The sequence below is a fragment of the Tauraco erythrolophus genome, chromosome 10 (genome assembly GCF_009769465.1).
Source record: "Tauraco erythrolophus isolate bTauEry1 chromosome 10, bTauEry1.pri, whole genome shotgun sequence".
In the NCBI taxonomy this organism is placed as follows: Eukaryota; Metazoa; Chordata; class Aves; order Musophagiformes; family Musophagidae; genus Tauraco; species Tauraco erythrolophus.
This window is the reverse complement of record NC_141474.1, coordinates 24280477-24296243: the sequence shown is the minus strand read 5'-3', so window position 1 is coordinate 24296243 and position 15767 is coordinate 24280477. Positions and strand designations below refer to the sequence as shown.

Sequence of the window (15767 nt, the reverse complement as noted above, 5' to 3'; positions counted from 1 at the left end):
GAAATTATATTACAAAATGGAGGGGAACAACTCAGTACATGTAGGATCTGAAATCCTCTTTTGCCTTTCCTCTGCTAAGGACATCAGCACCTTTAAAATCTCCTGTCATTGTCACCCAAGAGCCCTGTGCTGTATCTGCAAACCTCCTGGCCCCATGGAGCTGCTGTTGCTGCTGCTCCCAAATTCATCAAGGGGGTCACTGTCAAACAATGAGACACGCTTGCTCCCACTGGGGTTGAATGAGCTGCTTTCTTTCAAAACACCCTTTAATTGACAGCTAGGAATAGCTTTCCATGATGACAAGATGTCATTAATATCATTCAGCAGAATGATACCCCAGTGATAGTATATGTGTTCAGAGGAAAAGGGAGAGAAAAATCCTCTGCAAACAAATGTTTCAACAGAATACATGAACTGAGCTGCAGTTTCAAGAATGACAACATGAATATAAAAATCTACATTGTGAATATTAGTATTCCCTTAAATATGTGTTCACATTGGTAATGAGTCCCACCGGTGGCGTTAGTAACTGAAGGATTTGGGTTGGCACGTTATTAACTTGTTAAGTAGAAAACAGTGATACAAGACTACTTGTCATGTGTATTATAAGATGTTTAAAAGTTGCATTCAGCACAAGCAGCTGAACAGAACTAAAGGAGCTGCCTCTAAAATGAGGTGATGTTTCTTTGTGCTGTAACCATGTAAAAACCCATTGCTTTTAAAGGAGCTGTGCTCCCTGGGCCCTTGGGAAGGAGGCACCAGGAGCAGGGCTGGGAGGTGGCTGGTGGGACTCTCCCTCCTCCTCTGTGCTGATCCAGCAGCAGGCAGAGACCTCATACTTCATCTTGGGCAAGGATGGGCTCAGATCTTTATTCACATGGAGGATTCCCTGGAGCTGCCATGCGGAGTCGGGGGGTTTATTTTGTATTTTCTGCCTTAACCTGCCCCACCAGTTTGCTGCCTTCTCATAAAGCCCTGTCCATCGGCCAGCCCAAAGGTAGCTGCACATCTGTGCTGAATGAAATGATGCTTTGTTAAGAAACTGTTGGGGTTTAAAAAAAAATAAAACTTACAGGTAATTGTAGACCAGGCTGCTGCACCTGCTGGCAGCAGCACAGGGGATCCAGCTGCAGGAGAAGGGGGCAGAGCTGGAAGCTTCAAGCCACCCTTTACACCCAGTGTTTGAAGATAGTCCTTCGTGTAAATCAGGTCAGCCCAGGCACCACTGCAGCGTGGACCCTGTGTCCTCTGGGCTGCCTCTAGCTATCCCAAAATCTCTAAAGTAGGACAAGCAATTAAGACACCAGAGCTGCTCCTGAAACACACACTTGCTCTCGGACTGACAGAGGGATGATTCTACCAGTCCTAAGGCAATGGGGTAGCAGGACTGGCATGGGCTGTGCGATCAAGAATAAATAAGGTGACCCTGATCAGCAACTATCAGCCCTTTTGCCCACTTTTCCCCATATGCATGATCCAGTTTCTCAGTATTGCTTGCCCAGGGCCCCATGGCAGTTGCCCATCTTTGCATTTCGTCACTGTGCCACTGACTGAGTCCCTTGGGAGGAGAGCTGTTCCCAGCGAGGATGCTACAGGGGCCATGTGCATTAATGGCGAGGCTGCAGAATATCTATTGATCACCTTCATTCATTTTTCCAGAAGCCTGAAGTGATCAAGATTAACCTGTAGGTGTAATTTCAGTGGCCTGCAGCGTTCACTTGAGACATGCACACTCACATAAGACAGGCTCAGATATGAACACTACAGAAACAGTGACCGCATCTAATAAAACATGGCTCTCCTCAAACCAGTTTAGGTGCCTTCTCTGGCAGCTGATAGCTGTGCCAGAAAAGACGACCTCTTTGAAAGTGCAGTTGCTGAAGGCAATCACGTTGCTGTTCCGTGGCCTTTGCAGGACAACTTGTATGGATATCACAAGGGTCACGGAGGCTGGCAGAAGCCAGGATGCAGCCTCTGGTTATTGCAGATGCTCAGCTGGGAAAAGGGGGTTCGTCCCCCAAAAAAATGAGCAGGAGGAAATCTCCTGCCTGCTGTGCTGCCTGAAGAACTTGGGAAAGAGTACAAGGCTTGGCTAATGGACATGCACACATCTAAGGGCCATTCGCTGTTTGTCTAGACTGAGAAAAATCTTATTTTTTACTGCTAGATGCAGAGGTCAGCAGTGAAAAGGCCTCCTCTCTCATCCTCCTAGAAACACAGGCTGCGAGCCCTGAATTTCAAGCTTTGGGGTTGCAGTGTGATTTCAAGCATGTCTCAGACAGTTTCCATCACTGATAAGGAGGGGCAGGGACGGATCTCTCAAGGAATGCTACAGTGCAAAGGCCCTCAATTCGCTCTCCTGGGCTCCCGGCAAACCATACATCAGTCACCAAAGGCTTGACAAATCACAGCCATACAGCTAAGCTTAGAAGTAAAACTTCACATTATCCTTGCTTCTGTGGGTGGGAAGCTGAGAGATGCCAAATCTAAGAGGGCTTAAAGGAGCTCTTTCTATTATTAAATGGTTTGCTGTTGGTATTTTTATAGTTCTGACACACTACTTTCATGATTCAGGCCTCCCAAGTTCAAGGCTGCATACAAACAGAGCAAAAAGATAAATTCAGCCTGAAAAGTCAGTAACACAATTAAAGGCAGGAAGGCAAATCCGGCCAGGCAGCCAGGAAAGTGCGAGCAGCCCGCCCCGTGTGGAGCAGCAGTCAGTGCTCTCTGCACCCTGGTGCTTGCCTTTGTCCAATGTTTTAAGGCATGGAGCCAGTGAAAGGCTTAAGGGAGAGTCTGAAGAGGACAGCAAGATGACAGAGAGGTAGGACTGCTCCCACCTGCGGGCAGAGGACGGGTGAGGTGACCTCGAGGATCCCTCACAGTCCTATTTGTGCGAGTCAGTGACTCCGAGTTTGCTCTCTGTACACGTGTGGAGTATCAGGGATGGTGCAAAGGAGCTGCTGGCTTGAAATGTGGAAGTGTGAGTTAATGCAAGGGGCAAGGAAGGAAGCAAAGCGGGGCATGGCCCCAGCTAGTAGACTTGTTGGTGCTGCCACACTTTCCAAAGGTTATGGACGGGACAGTAGGCTAAAGATTCAGTATCGTTGCAGGCAAGACTTGAGTATCCTGGCTGACGGTACCAGCCATGTGCGTGGGGAGATGCCACCACGGCTTAGCGGTGTCTAGCGAACACTGGTCAAGATCCAGACACAGGTTTAGGATCAGAGAACTCCTCAAACACAGCACTGGAAGCCAGTGACTGATGTCCAAGTGACGGGGAGGAACGACAGCCCTAGGCTTGCTGAGGGAGCTGCCTTTGACTTAATCCAATCAAACAGAGGTAGGAAACACTGGCCAGCGTCAGCTGCGGTTACTGGTGCAGCCCTACCCGGGCACCAGTAAGACCGACAAAGAGTTATCGGCGTTGGCACTATCAACCTGATCCAGAACCAAGTGGAGCGGCGCGGTGAGCCCCACAGCAGTGGGGTGCCCTATGAGAGCTGTGTCCGCGGGCAGCGCCTGGCGCAGGGGACGTGGTCTCTCCCTGCCGCAGCCAACGGGAACTCCGTGCAGGCGTGGCATGACATTCACAGGGGACATGGCGTTTGCTGGAGGCCGGAGCTGCGGGGGCCCCGGCTGAGCACAGAGGGGATGCCTCGGGGGGACAGAGGGCGACTGGGGGACACCACGGGCTGGCCCCTGGGGACACACGGGGTGTCAGGGGGGGCCCGGGAGACGCGAGAAGGTGAGCCCGTGAGGAGGAGAAGGGGTGGCCGATGGGCACGCAGGGGTGCGGCCGGCTGGAGGACCCGGCGGAGCGTCGCCATCGAGGCGCAGCCACGCGGCGGGGCAGGGCGAGGGGGCGGTGCGACGGCGCCGAACTACAAGCCCCAGCGTGCCCCGCGCGGCGGCCGGCGGCGTGCGCCTGCGCGAGGGGGCGCGGCGAAGAGGAAGCCCCGCCCCCGGCGGCGGCAGGCGGCGCTGCGGTTGGCTAGCGGCGCTGCCGCTCAGAGCGGGGTCGAGGGTCAGAGTGCGCGGAGGTGAGTGGCGGTGTTGGGGACTCGTGGTGCGGAGTGTGTGTGGGGCGAAGGGGGAGGGTCGGGCCGGGGCGGCCCCCGCCGCGGGGGGGGGGCACGGCGCGGCCGGGCAGCGAGCGGCGGCACGGCCGCTGCGGGGCCCGGCCGGCGCGGGGGCCCGGCGGGCCTGGTGGAGGCGTGGGGCCGCCGTGGCCCGGGGCGGGGGGTGGAGGCCTGGCCCGGAGGGGGGGGCGCGGCCTGGCCCCCCGCGGCGGCGCGGCCTGAGCCGGGGCCCGGCCGGCTGGCGGCCGGGGATGTGGGACGGCGAGCCGGGCTGCGGGCTGGGGCGGGGCGGCGGCGGGAGTGTGGGGAGGCCATTGGGGACGGGGGGCGGCTCCGGCCCGAGGGGAGGGCGCGGGGCGGTGGCGGGCAGGCGCGGCGGCGCCTCGTTCGCTCGACGCCGAGCCGCGGCTCCGCTCTGCCGGAGCTCAGGGCCGCCGGGCCCTCCGCTCCGCCGGCTCTGCCTTGAGGGTGGCGGTGGCAGCGGCGCCCGGGTCCCAGCCGCAGCGGGATCAGTTGCTGTTGGGGCTTGAGGAGGGGAAAAACGTGTCCACCCGGGGAGCGGGGGTGTGCGCGAGGCAGCAGCAACGAAGATTTTTCGTTTTCCTTTTGGGAGGTGGAGGTTCACAGACAGAGGTGATGGGGGAGTAGCAGGTTTCATTTTATTTTATTTTTCCCCCGGTTTTTTATCCTCTGGGATTGAACTGGTCACCCGTCTCAAGTGAAGTAAACTTGAGAAGGCTTGAAAGAGCAGGATCCGTTTACTTGCTTCCTGACTGGCAGTAGGGATTTCTTCTCATGTTCTTTTCTTGCTGCTGTACTGTTACAGGTGTTTCTTCTAAATCGAGATGTATGAAAGGGTGTTGTCATTTACTCCTTATGTTCTGTCTTTTACAAGTCCTGTGTCTGGTGGATTTATGTGGTCATTGCTGGCCTGTTTGCTAATAAGTCTGACATTTGTTTTACTCCTCCTTTGTTTATCTCTTTTCTTTATTGAGCTTTTGGTTTCAGAAATTAGTGGATTGACAGCTGCTCCTTAGTCTGAACTCTTAATATTTTCTTTCAGCTGCGATGCAAGGGACCAGCAAGTTTTCTAATAGGTTAGTGCTTGCATTGTGCTTCAGAAAGGATGAGGTACGCAGGGCTCTGGGCAGGTACATCGCAAAGGCGCCTTGTCCCATCAGATGATGTTAGACAGTTGCTTGAGGATTTCATTTATGTATTTATTTAACGGTAACTTTATTTTATTCTTTAGTTGCTCTTTATAACATTGTGGCATCTCATATCACTTGATACTAAAGTTGGCGTTTGAACTTTCGTTTCTAAGAATGAATTATTCTTAAAATTAGTAATGTGTTAGAAGTCCAGTTGGTTACTCTTCAATGTGTGGGCTCGAGAAATTTGATTTCAGACATTTCTGTTTTCAAGTACTGAATTCTGACCTTTGCAACTGAATTTTCATGTTAATTTATAGTGCGGACTAAATGCTTGTCTTGTTTCAAAGAGTGACCCTTTTATGGTTCACGTTCATCTCAAACTTTGGGTTGCTCTTAATGAATGGTGTGTTGGGTTTTTTTGTGTTTTTTTTTTAAAGTTATTGTGTTTAAAGCCAGACAGGTTTGAGTGTTACCAAAATCCAAAAGAAGAAACCCATTAAAGCATTAAAAAGAAAATGCTCGTGTGCTTATGCTAAATAAAGAAGTCCTTGCATTAAGTATACACTGATATGACTGAAAGTTTCTGCTCTGCAGTTGAGAGATACTTAACTTCAGTTTGATTCCTTTAGGAGACCAAATTACAGCAGTTCTGGTGCTTATCTTGTTTTGACTCTGTTAACTTTGGTAGGCCTTGATTTTATATTTTAATTTTTCCCCCCCTTAAATTTTGGAAACGGAGTTCTGGAAGAGACTGAAATGTGCAAAGTTTTTGCACTTGGCTCTGCTTCTGTATTGATCCAGTAGCTACCTCCAGTGAAGGGCAACAAGACTGTAGAGCACAGGTCTGGTGAAAGGGAGAAGAGGACAAGTTGTGGCTCTCAAACTGTATCCTAGAGCAGAGGTCCTGACTGTTGCTGCTAGATACCATTTGGCAACTTATCTCTCCCCTGAGGGAAGTTACCTGTGCTGGCTAAATGCCAGCTGAGAAGTTGTATTCACTCCAGATATGTTTTGCAGTTAAAGATACTTCACTCCCGACCAAAAAAACATTTTTTTTTTTTCAGATGTATTTGTTGCAGTTGTTATTTTTTTCTGTGGTTGAATATTAGAGTCAGCATCTTCCCTGACTGGTTTTCCAGACTCGTGAGACTGGACTCTGTGGAAGCCATGCCTCGTTGTAGCTGCTGCCCTGCTTGGAGCATTTGCCTGTCCACCAGGACAGAGCTTTGGCAGAGTACAGACTTTCTTTTAACACTTCGGGAGTTAATTTCTGAAGATCAAAAGTGAACATTGCATTGAGCAATGCCAAGTGTCGTGTCCCTGAATCCAGACTGAGATTAATTTGGAGCTCTCCGGTGTTAACCTTCAAGTTCCTTTTTCAGATAACGAAGGTGTGCGTGCGCCTGTATAAGTGGTTTGAACAACTGTGGCATTCATGTGTATGAAAATCAAGTAATTATGCATGCTAGATTCCATTAAACAAAGGCTGGCCTGCTATGTCTCCTTTCCACTAAATTAGGCCAATATGCAGTAGTAGCTTTTACTGACTAGAAGTGTAGTAGCTACATATCTCTTACTCCTGGCTCTGGGAGCTCTGCTATGAATTGAGAGCACTTAAATGCCATAAATTTCAGAACTTGCTCCAAAGACCAGGGCTGGGAAAGTTTGAATGAAAACCAAGATGTGTTATTTTACGACAGCAAATGGATTGACCATTGGAACAAACTCTCTGAAGGTAGTGGGGACCCTCCATACTTGATGCTGCAATTCAAGGCCAGAAACTTTTTCTGAAAGATGTTCAAACCTTTGGGCTCGATTCAGGAGTAATGAAGTGGAAACTTTATGGCCAGCATTACACGAAGTTCAGACAGGATGGTCTGATGGGCTTTCTGACTTCAAGTTTTACATGTTTATGCAGCTAGAGCCAAGATACCTTCCCCATTTCCTGCAAAGTGCCACGCCATCCCAGGTGTCTTTATCCTGGTCTGAGTACCTGGTTTGATGAGTGACTGAGCCAACGAACAGCTCCCAGTGGCTCATGTCCCTCCTGCTTCTGCCAGAGGGCCCATCCCCTCCTTTGAGCTTTGGCACTCATCCAGCCTGACCCTGAGCTGATTCATCTCACTAAACTGGCAGGAAACTATCTTGTTTTAATTGGGTTTTATTCTGGCTGCATTAGCCCTTTTATAGGTTCTTGTGGTTGAATCAGCTCACAGAGGGGCCAGACAAGCTCAGGAACTGGTGTAAGGTAATGAGCAGGAGAGTAAGACCAAGAGGAGAGGCCAGGCCTGCCTCCTTTTGGTCTCCCAGAACTATTGGCTTGGTTAACCCTATTTTGTGTAGCTTCACCCTGGTGCATTTTCCTATGGCTCCCATGCAGGGGCAGGGGACTGGACTAGAGGGTTCTTGGTCTGATCCTCTGCAACTGTTCTTTTCCTTGATACCCTGTCTGCTCTTCCACTACAGCTTTCCAGTCTCTTGCTACATGCATCTCTGTTATTGCTTCTTAGTTTTAATTTTTGTAATTTCCTTCCATACGTTTCCTCTAAGTGACCAGTCCTTTGCTGTGTGGAACTTCTTCAGACTCCAGCTTAGACCTATTTGCCTCTCCGCAGTTACTCTTGGAGAAGGTTTAAAAAAAAAATACACGGCAAAGCCTGTATTAGGAGACCAGTCAAGGAGCTGACGAAAGTGGGTTGCCTAGCAGAGGTGGCCTAATAAAACTGGAGTGGAATTGTACTGCACGTCTTTGGGACAGCTTCTGGGTGGTCTGTTTGTGTGGAGTCTCATGCGGGTTTCACTGTGATGTCAAGTGAACTGAGATGTGTTTGTTTCCCAGCGTCGTAGGGTATGGTAGCCCCAGCAAGTGCTTCTCTAAGTAATCAGCGCCTTCGGCCTCAGTCATTGTGATCTCACAAGCCATCGCGTCTGTGATGTCACAATGGAAGAGATTCTGGTGCGCTGACATATCTGGTGCCTTTGACGTATCAGCGAAGGAATGCAGCGGGAAGAATGAGCTCGAGAAACAGGAGAGACCTTCCTTAACCCGAGAGTGCCCTCCATCCTTTAGTCAACTCTTTCTGTGTTCTTATCTCTTCCATAATGCCCATGTAGAGGGAAGACGGTGCCTATAGAGAGTGATTTATTTATTTTTTTATTGAACCCTCATTCTTCTCTGCTGTTACCCTCACTTGTTGTATTGTATCTAATTTTAGACTGTAAGTTCTTGAGAACAGGGACCTCTTCATCTGTAGCAGGAGGAGGCTGGGTGCGATTGCGGAGCGCTGTGAAAACAAAATGATTAATGCCAAGTTGTACCTGCACTGAGTAACGATGGGGCAGCGTATAGGCATCCTGTGGCAATGCTTTGGGAAAGTTATGTTACGAATTTTCCAAAACATGGACTTGGTGTTCTAGCAGTGCTGAGACAAACTCAGCCAAAGTGAAGGGTGTGCAACCATGGATGGAAGTGTACTGGATTCATGTTCAAGGGGTGATACTGTGAGGTTAACAAATTAAAGAAGCGATTTTACCTGTTTAAAATCATGTTACATTATTAAAATGGTTCCAAAAGCTTTGTGTTTTGTTGTTTGTTTTACTTTGGTTTGGGTTTTTTTTTTTTTTTTTGCGAGTTTGGACAGTGACAGTGGATAAGCTGGTTTTGTTCATAGCCTCTCGTTTCCTGCCTCGTGGGCTAGCCAGGTGCTGTCATTTTTGGACTGTAGTTTGTCTAATGAAATATTTGATTGTAGGTTAAGGTTGATTTTTTAAAAAATGGAGTCGTCTCTATTGTTCTTTAGTTATATCTTCACACAACTGAAATATGGGCTCATATTTGACCTCTGAGTATGCATTTGAACAGCTACCAAAATGCAAGTCCTGCATTTTTCGTTATACTCTGTTCCAGATGTTGCTAAATGTATGCAATTTTGTTCTACAAAAATTATTGCCCCATCTTTTTACTCTTTATAATTTAATAAAATAAGGCACTGTGATTTAATAAACTAAGACAAACCTGACTTACATTTTGGATTGGTTTTGGTTGCTCCAGCCTTGAGTTCAGTTGTCTGTCGGAGGCCAGGAGTCACAGCTGCCCCTACCCAGGCTTTGCACAGGGAATAAATTGAAGTGTACGACTCCCAAAGATTGCTTTTATTTTTTAATTTTAGTTGGTCTTATCCTTTAGATTAGTATGTGGGGTTTTATTTGTTTGTTTGGTTTTTAATATAGTGGAGGGCCATATTGCCATAACAAAGTAATTTAACATGTAAATTGAGGCGCTCATACAATTTTTTGGGTCACCCTTCCAACCTGAACTTAGATGTTTGTCTTCTTGCCCCTTCCCTGTGTCACCTTATCAAACTGGGCAGTGAAGGGGAGTATTTTTGGGTTAAAGGCAAGCTGTTGAAGCTCTTGCTGACAGGTGATTTTAATTAGATGCGGTTGTAAAAAGTAAATACTAATGTTATGTGCAAAGAACCCATGAAGCTCAAGTTGGTAGGCTCATGTGTCTCTCCATTGATTAATTTGAGTCCTCTGCAACTTACGTGGCATGCATTTCTGTATGTGGCTTTGGGGCTGTCCCACAGGTTGGGGAAGGCACTTGCAGTGCCATGCTGGTTTTTGTCACCGGTGTCCTTCACGTGGCAGGAGTTCCTTGCTGCTTGTGGTTGCCACTAAGCAGCTTCCCCAGTGGGAAGCCTGGAGTGTGACAGCCGTAGGTGCAGATTCTCCGCGTCTCGCTCGGTGGGGCTCCTGGCAAGCCGGCGGCTACAGCTGGCTCTTGCCTTCCTCCTGGCTTTGCTTACTTGGTGGTTATCAAACTGTCCTGCTTTATTATCATGTGTGTGGACCACTAACGAGCAAGAGCTGTGGTCAGCCTGAGCTTGTCCTGTTATCTGCAGCTGATACCCATTTTTAAAATTATTTTTAAAAGACAGTTGCCGATTATAGCGGGTGATGTCATGTGTGGCACACACTGTTATACAGCACATAACAAGAACTTTTTCTGCCACCTGAAACCCACCACACATGGCCATTTCCCGTGTTATTGGGTGTTGCAAATGAAAAGTGCTGTCACATTTTCCTAGGTCTGTGTACAATCTGTCAAAATAATTCCTGAGGTCCAGCCTTGGTTCATGGTCCCATTACGTTTTCATACGTATCGGTGTAAGGAATTGGAACTGCGTGATATGAAATATTAACCTAGTAGGTTGAATGCCAGATGTGACAGCTTGCACTGTCTGAGATTATAATCTGACCCTGTGTGCATAAGAAATATATATGTGATGTTTTGTGTAGATTTGGAAGTGCAATCACTGGACATGTGGATTTATATGGATAGAGCCGGGTTTCTAATTTTTGAAGCTGTGTTGCTTATGTTGTCAGTTGGAAAAAAAAAAAAAAGGGACAATTACTAGTGCTTTGCGTTGTTGTAGCTGTTATAAATGCTTTACATGACTTCTAATAAAGTGTGTTTGCTCACCAGCTATCTTGTGCTCTGAGGCACTCTGACCTTGCCAAAGAAGATGATGTGAGGTCTTCCCAGGGCACCTACAGCAGTGGCTGGGTAAACATGCAGTTAAAACTTCATTTGGCTGAAGGTGCAGAGTTTGCAGTGGGGTTGCTCTTATTTGTATGCTGTCTGTGTAGGGGAATCGGCATGCAATAGCCCACTTGCACACCTTTGTTCGGAGCATTTCTCCCTCTGCTACGTGGGAGAGCAAGGAGAGAGGCTGCTTTTAGGATGGGGAGCCTGATCCTGTCGTCAGACATGGACCGTGTGCAGAAGTTGTTAGCGCAAGCAGACACTAGACGTTGGCTGTTATTTCCTTCTGCTGATGTCCCACGGTACCCGTGTGACACGGAGCGGTGCTGCCACGTCCGCAAGGTGACGTGCCTGAATCCTGCCATTTGCTGTGTGGACTCAGTGGCTCGGGGACCTCAGCACTGCTGTGCACAGTGCCGGACAGCCTGAAGATTTGTGGGGTTCATGTCTGACGCCCTCGTCTTGTGGTTAAGATACAGTAGAGGAGTACTGATCTTGCTGTGTGTGGGTGGATGATGTGTGTTTTATTGCCTGTGTTTGATATAGGGGTTGGAGCCTGCCTGCCTCCCCCACTCTGGCTGTATATTTTACTTTATGCAGTAGGCTAAAGACCAGGTTTTACCACAACCAACTTACAAGCTGCTTTATTCTGAGATATTATATTTGCTGTGATGGGCCTTTAGGTTCATAGCCAGTAACTTGAAGATTTAAAGCACGTATACCTTGAATATCTCTTATCTGGGGCAGGTTGAAAGTGAATATAACTAACTTCTATTTGGCTGTAATGCATTTATTAATGACAGTAAAAGCTGTAAATGGAAAAGCAATAGGTAGAACTGAGCCTCTTTAGGATAAATGCAATGTTGGGCTCTTTGTTACGGTTTTGTAACTTGGATTTTCAGTTTTCTGGGTACGTGCTGCCTGGCGCACTGCTTTAATAAAGCCAGCAGCCCCCCAAAACGTGAAAGCCACAAGGTGGGAATACATTTACACCATGGAATTGGCAGTGTGGTCACTGGCTCAGTCTTAAACATCTCAGCTCCTTTGATTTTTGCCTTTCACTCAAAACCTTGGAAAGGGAAGGTTACCAAATGCGTGTTTACTCGAAGCACACAACCTGCTCAGCCGCAATTATCTCCTAATCTGGTCCTTCCGAGTTTCTCTGGTCTCGCAGGTAAATACAGATTTAGCCGTTATTCAAGGCGTATTATTTACCTCATTAAGTGTGTGTTTTGGCACGTGCATTATTTACCTGACGGACTAACGGATGGGAGAGAGCAAACGCTGTCTTTTGTGCAAACAGCGACTTTGTTCACGGGCGGCGAGTCCTCCGCTTCGCCTTGCCCGTTTCGGCTCCGTGTCCGGTGGCGTGTGCTCCCTGCCCATCACGGCGGAACGAAAAGCGAGCGCAGGCGCGGGGAGGCCAGGCTCAGAAACCGGGTGGGTGGGTGGCACGTGGTACGATGGAGCGCTTGCCCAGAGCCACGAGCAGCGGGACCAGCTGCGGGGATGGATTTAAATCTCCATGTCCATGTGATGAGGTGTGTGTATAGATCTACAGTTAGAGGGGGTACTCATATCCTTGGTCGGGAGGACCGGGTTGTTGCAATTTGCCTGTTTTTTGCCATTGGTCACTGTACCCAGCTATGTAACACCTCCAGGAGTTTGGTTTGAACCCTCAAACCAGTAAATGCGTATCTGTGGACAGCTGGGAGGCTGGCCTACCTTGGGCAGTGACAGTCCTGTCAGGTTTTTCATAGATTCATAGATTTCTAGGTTGGAAAAGACCTTAGAGATCATCGAGTCCAACCATCCCTAATCCCCATTAAACCATATCCTCAAGTAGCTCATCCACCCTATTCTTAAACACATCCAGGGATGGGGACTCAACCACTTTCCTGCAGCATTTTAAAAGAAAAAGGTTAGGGGAGGAAAATCCAGGCAGTCTCACGTAGATAATGTAATCTATTTAATAACATTTGTTATTAACAGAAGCATCAGAAGGTGATGGCTGGGTGAGTATTTCTTTGGGAGGGACACTGTAGAGTCTTGCTTGTGTTTTACAGTCCCTGCAGTTCACGTGTGGGTTTGCTGAACGATCCCCTCCTCTGAGAAGTACCTGAAGTAGGAAATCAAGTGTAGCACTAGAATCACATCTCCAAGAAACCTCATACACAGAACAAATAAGAACTTCCCTGGGGAGGAGCCTTCCAGCCACCAAACACATGGATTTGTAATGGAAGTGGGAGGCTTCAGTGTGACTAACGGGTGTTTTCAGGGCCAAGCTGTTTGGATGGGTTGTAGCACTGATATGTGTATTGCTGTATTTAATTCCTACCATGTATCTGAAGTTGCATTGTATGCGAAAAGATGAAAGGCCTCCTCAGAAATTCTGATGGGGTTTAGATCAGATTTTCTATGTTTTAAGTGGTTTGTGTTGTGTGGTGCTGTGATAAGGTTCAGCAGGGGGCTGTGATCTGGTGCCTGGAGCCATGACTGTTCTGTGTCTCATAGTTCTTAATTTAGAGTCATTTGCAGAGGTTAATTTCCAGTTGCCTGTGATTCTGGACACCTTGAGCTCAGTCAAAATGTCATCTGTTGTGCTTAGAGCAGGTTACTGTGTTATTTCAGGTTTGTGATGCTGGAACCTCCACCAGGAAGCACAGAGAAAATCCCTGTTGGAGGACAGTAAAGAGATAGTGGCAGAGGTGAGATGTATGTGTGCACGAGTAACGCGAGTTTATCTTCTAGTTTCAGATGCCTCTGGATGTTCAATGATAGCACGCCTCCATACTGGAGCAGCAAGGTTTCCCCAAAACTTACTTCCAAGGGCAAGACAAGCTGTGTGCTCCCTCCTCCCGGCTGGTGTTCTCAAAGGGTACGGCTCCATCGTAAGCAGGAAACTGGCGTCCCACGGCTTTGGAGCTTCCATGGCAGCAATGTCATCCTTCCCTCCACAGAGATATCACTACTTCTTAGTGCTGGATTTTGAGGCTACGTGTGATAAACCACAGATTCATCCTCAGGTAAATAGTCAATCCTGTTAATTATCCCCTTGCACGTTGCTGCTGCTGTTCTGAGAGGTGGAAGGACAAAACACAGTGCTGGCTTACTCGTTTTCTCAGGTTCGTCCCACCTCCTTTCTGTTGCTGGTCCTCAGGGCTCTTGCCAGACACCTGCTCTCTCAGGAGCAATGCCAGGACCATTTGGTGGGAATGGAATGAAGGAGCCTGATTTCCATCAAGGAAGTGACAATTCATGTGTTACCGAGAACATCTTTAAGTCATGTATGCTTGTCATCTGCCTGAACTGGGGAGACCCTAAAAATTTTTGGCTGGGAACCTGCATTAGAACAGTACTCGTGGCAAACTTGTTTGATTCTTCAAGGAAAGAGGCTATTGATAGCCAACAGTTTTAGGAAAAAAACAGTTTGACTGATATGAATGTGCAACATGATGGTGTTTCTAAGTAGAGAAGAGCAATAGTTTGGAGCTCTCTGATCTTCCTAAAGTTATCTTGCCTGGGTGTTAACTCTGGAGTGTAATGAGAAAGGAAGAGTTCAGCTTCAGAGAGATTTTCCAGTGCCCTACCACTTGAGACATACAGAGATGCAGATGAAGTACGGAGGTTTTTCTGCAGATAGTTCTTCCATAGTAGTGCAGAGTGTGTTAGTAAATATATTTTCAGTTGTCAGCAAGATGGGCCTGGGTTTTCCATTTAAATTAGAAAACCATACTAAAAAGAAAAAAAAAAAACACCTAATATTGGGTTGGTAACAAACAAACAGAATTTCTGAGTCTCTAAATTGAACTTGAGCTTCTCACCCTTCTCTGCCAAGCAGTTGGCCTCTTACAGGTATTGCCAGTACATGCATTGGGTCAGAATAACTTCTGTTTGCTTTATTTCGAATATACCAAAGGCTAAGCAGTTTTCAGTGTAGTATCTTGTTACTGAAGTGGCTCGATACAGTGTGTTCGTTTCCCAGTGCGACTGTGGTTTCCCTTGGACTTGCCCTTTCAAAGGGACGCTGCAAGTTGGGATCAAACTTGACTCCTCTCTTTCCCGGCAGTGCCTTGGTGAGTGCCGCCTGCCTCTCGTGTTTCTTGAAAAATGGACAGCAAATTCCCTGCTCTTTTGCTGGGTCTTTGTGGGAGGCTGTTGTGGCTCTGCAGCCAGTTCTGCTAGCAGGGTCTTAACCGCCCTCCAAGTGAGATGTCAGGCTATTTCCTGCACGCTCTGCCTCGGGTGCACAGACCTGTCAAAGCTGTAAATTGGATCTACCTTGTCCCTTTGGATATGGGTTTGGTCTGTGCACATTTTGATGCAAAACCATGATGCATGTGGAGCTAGTTTACAGCTGGCAGTAAAAAGGAGCATGAGTGGAATATGATTACTACTGTTTTAAGGAGCTTTGTCCCCAAGTCCTTGCCAGGGAAAGTAATGGTCTGGGCCAATGCAGATCTGCTATATATTTTGTTGGTGAGATAGCACCTTTAAGGTGGAGATGTTCTTCAGTGTTGTTTTTCCAGTCTACTGTGTTCAGTGCCTGTCTGCATCATATTGTGTGTGGAAAAACCTGTCAGTCCACGTGTCCTCACCAGCAAAGTGGTTAGACAAAGAAAGCTCTTGCTACATGGGAATCAGTGGAGCTGGAAAGGCTGGAGGCACCTGCTGGAAACAGTCAACTTTATAAAATGAGACTATAGTTGATGCCTCTACCTACATCTCACCTTTTTGCTGACCAGCACAGCTTTTGTCCTCTTCACTGCTGGGCTGCATGTCATGGTGAGCAAACTATGTTTCAGTGGTATTTTGTGCAAGGTTTTAGAGACAGGATCTTTCGCTGGAGCAGTGGCAGACAGATTTTGGAGGTATGGTCTGAGGGCAGACCTGGGAGCTAGGAATGGTCAGGTGCTGATCTTTGCTGTGATCCTGATCCTTTTTCAGCTTGTGTTTTAATACCTGTGATGTAGAAGTCTAGGT

At 47.8% G+C, this 15767-nt stretch overlaps 1 protein-coding gene across 3 annotated transcripts in view; it reads left to right on the top strand.

Moving 5' to 3' along the window:
- The first annotated feature begins 4033 nt into the window (after positions 1–4033).
- Positions 4034–15767, top strand: part of ERI3 (ERI1 exoribonuclease family member 3) — a 132223-nt gene continuing 120489 nt past the window's right edge. For 2 of the 3 annotated variants that reach the window (XM_086617390.1, XM_086617389.1), the window contains exons 1-2: positions 4034–4043; positions 13536–13810. In XM_086617390.1, coding sequence (XP_086473516.1) covers positions 13559–13810 — 252 coding nt within the window. In that variant the 5' untranslated portion in view covers positions 4034–4043; positions 13536–13558. The remainder of the gene's footprint in view (positions 4044–13535; positions 13811–15767) is intronic. The other variant, XM_086617391.1, reaches the window with a different exon arrangement.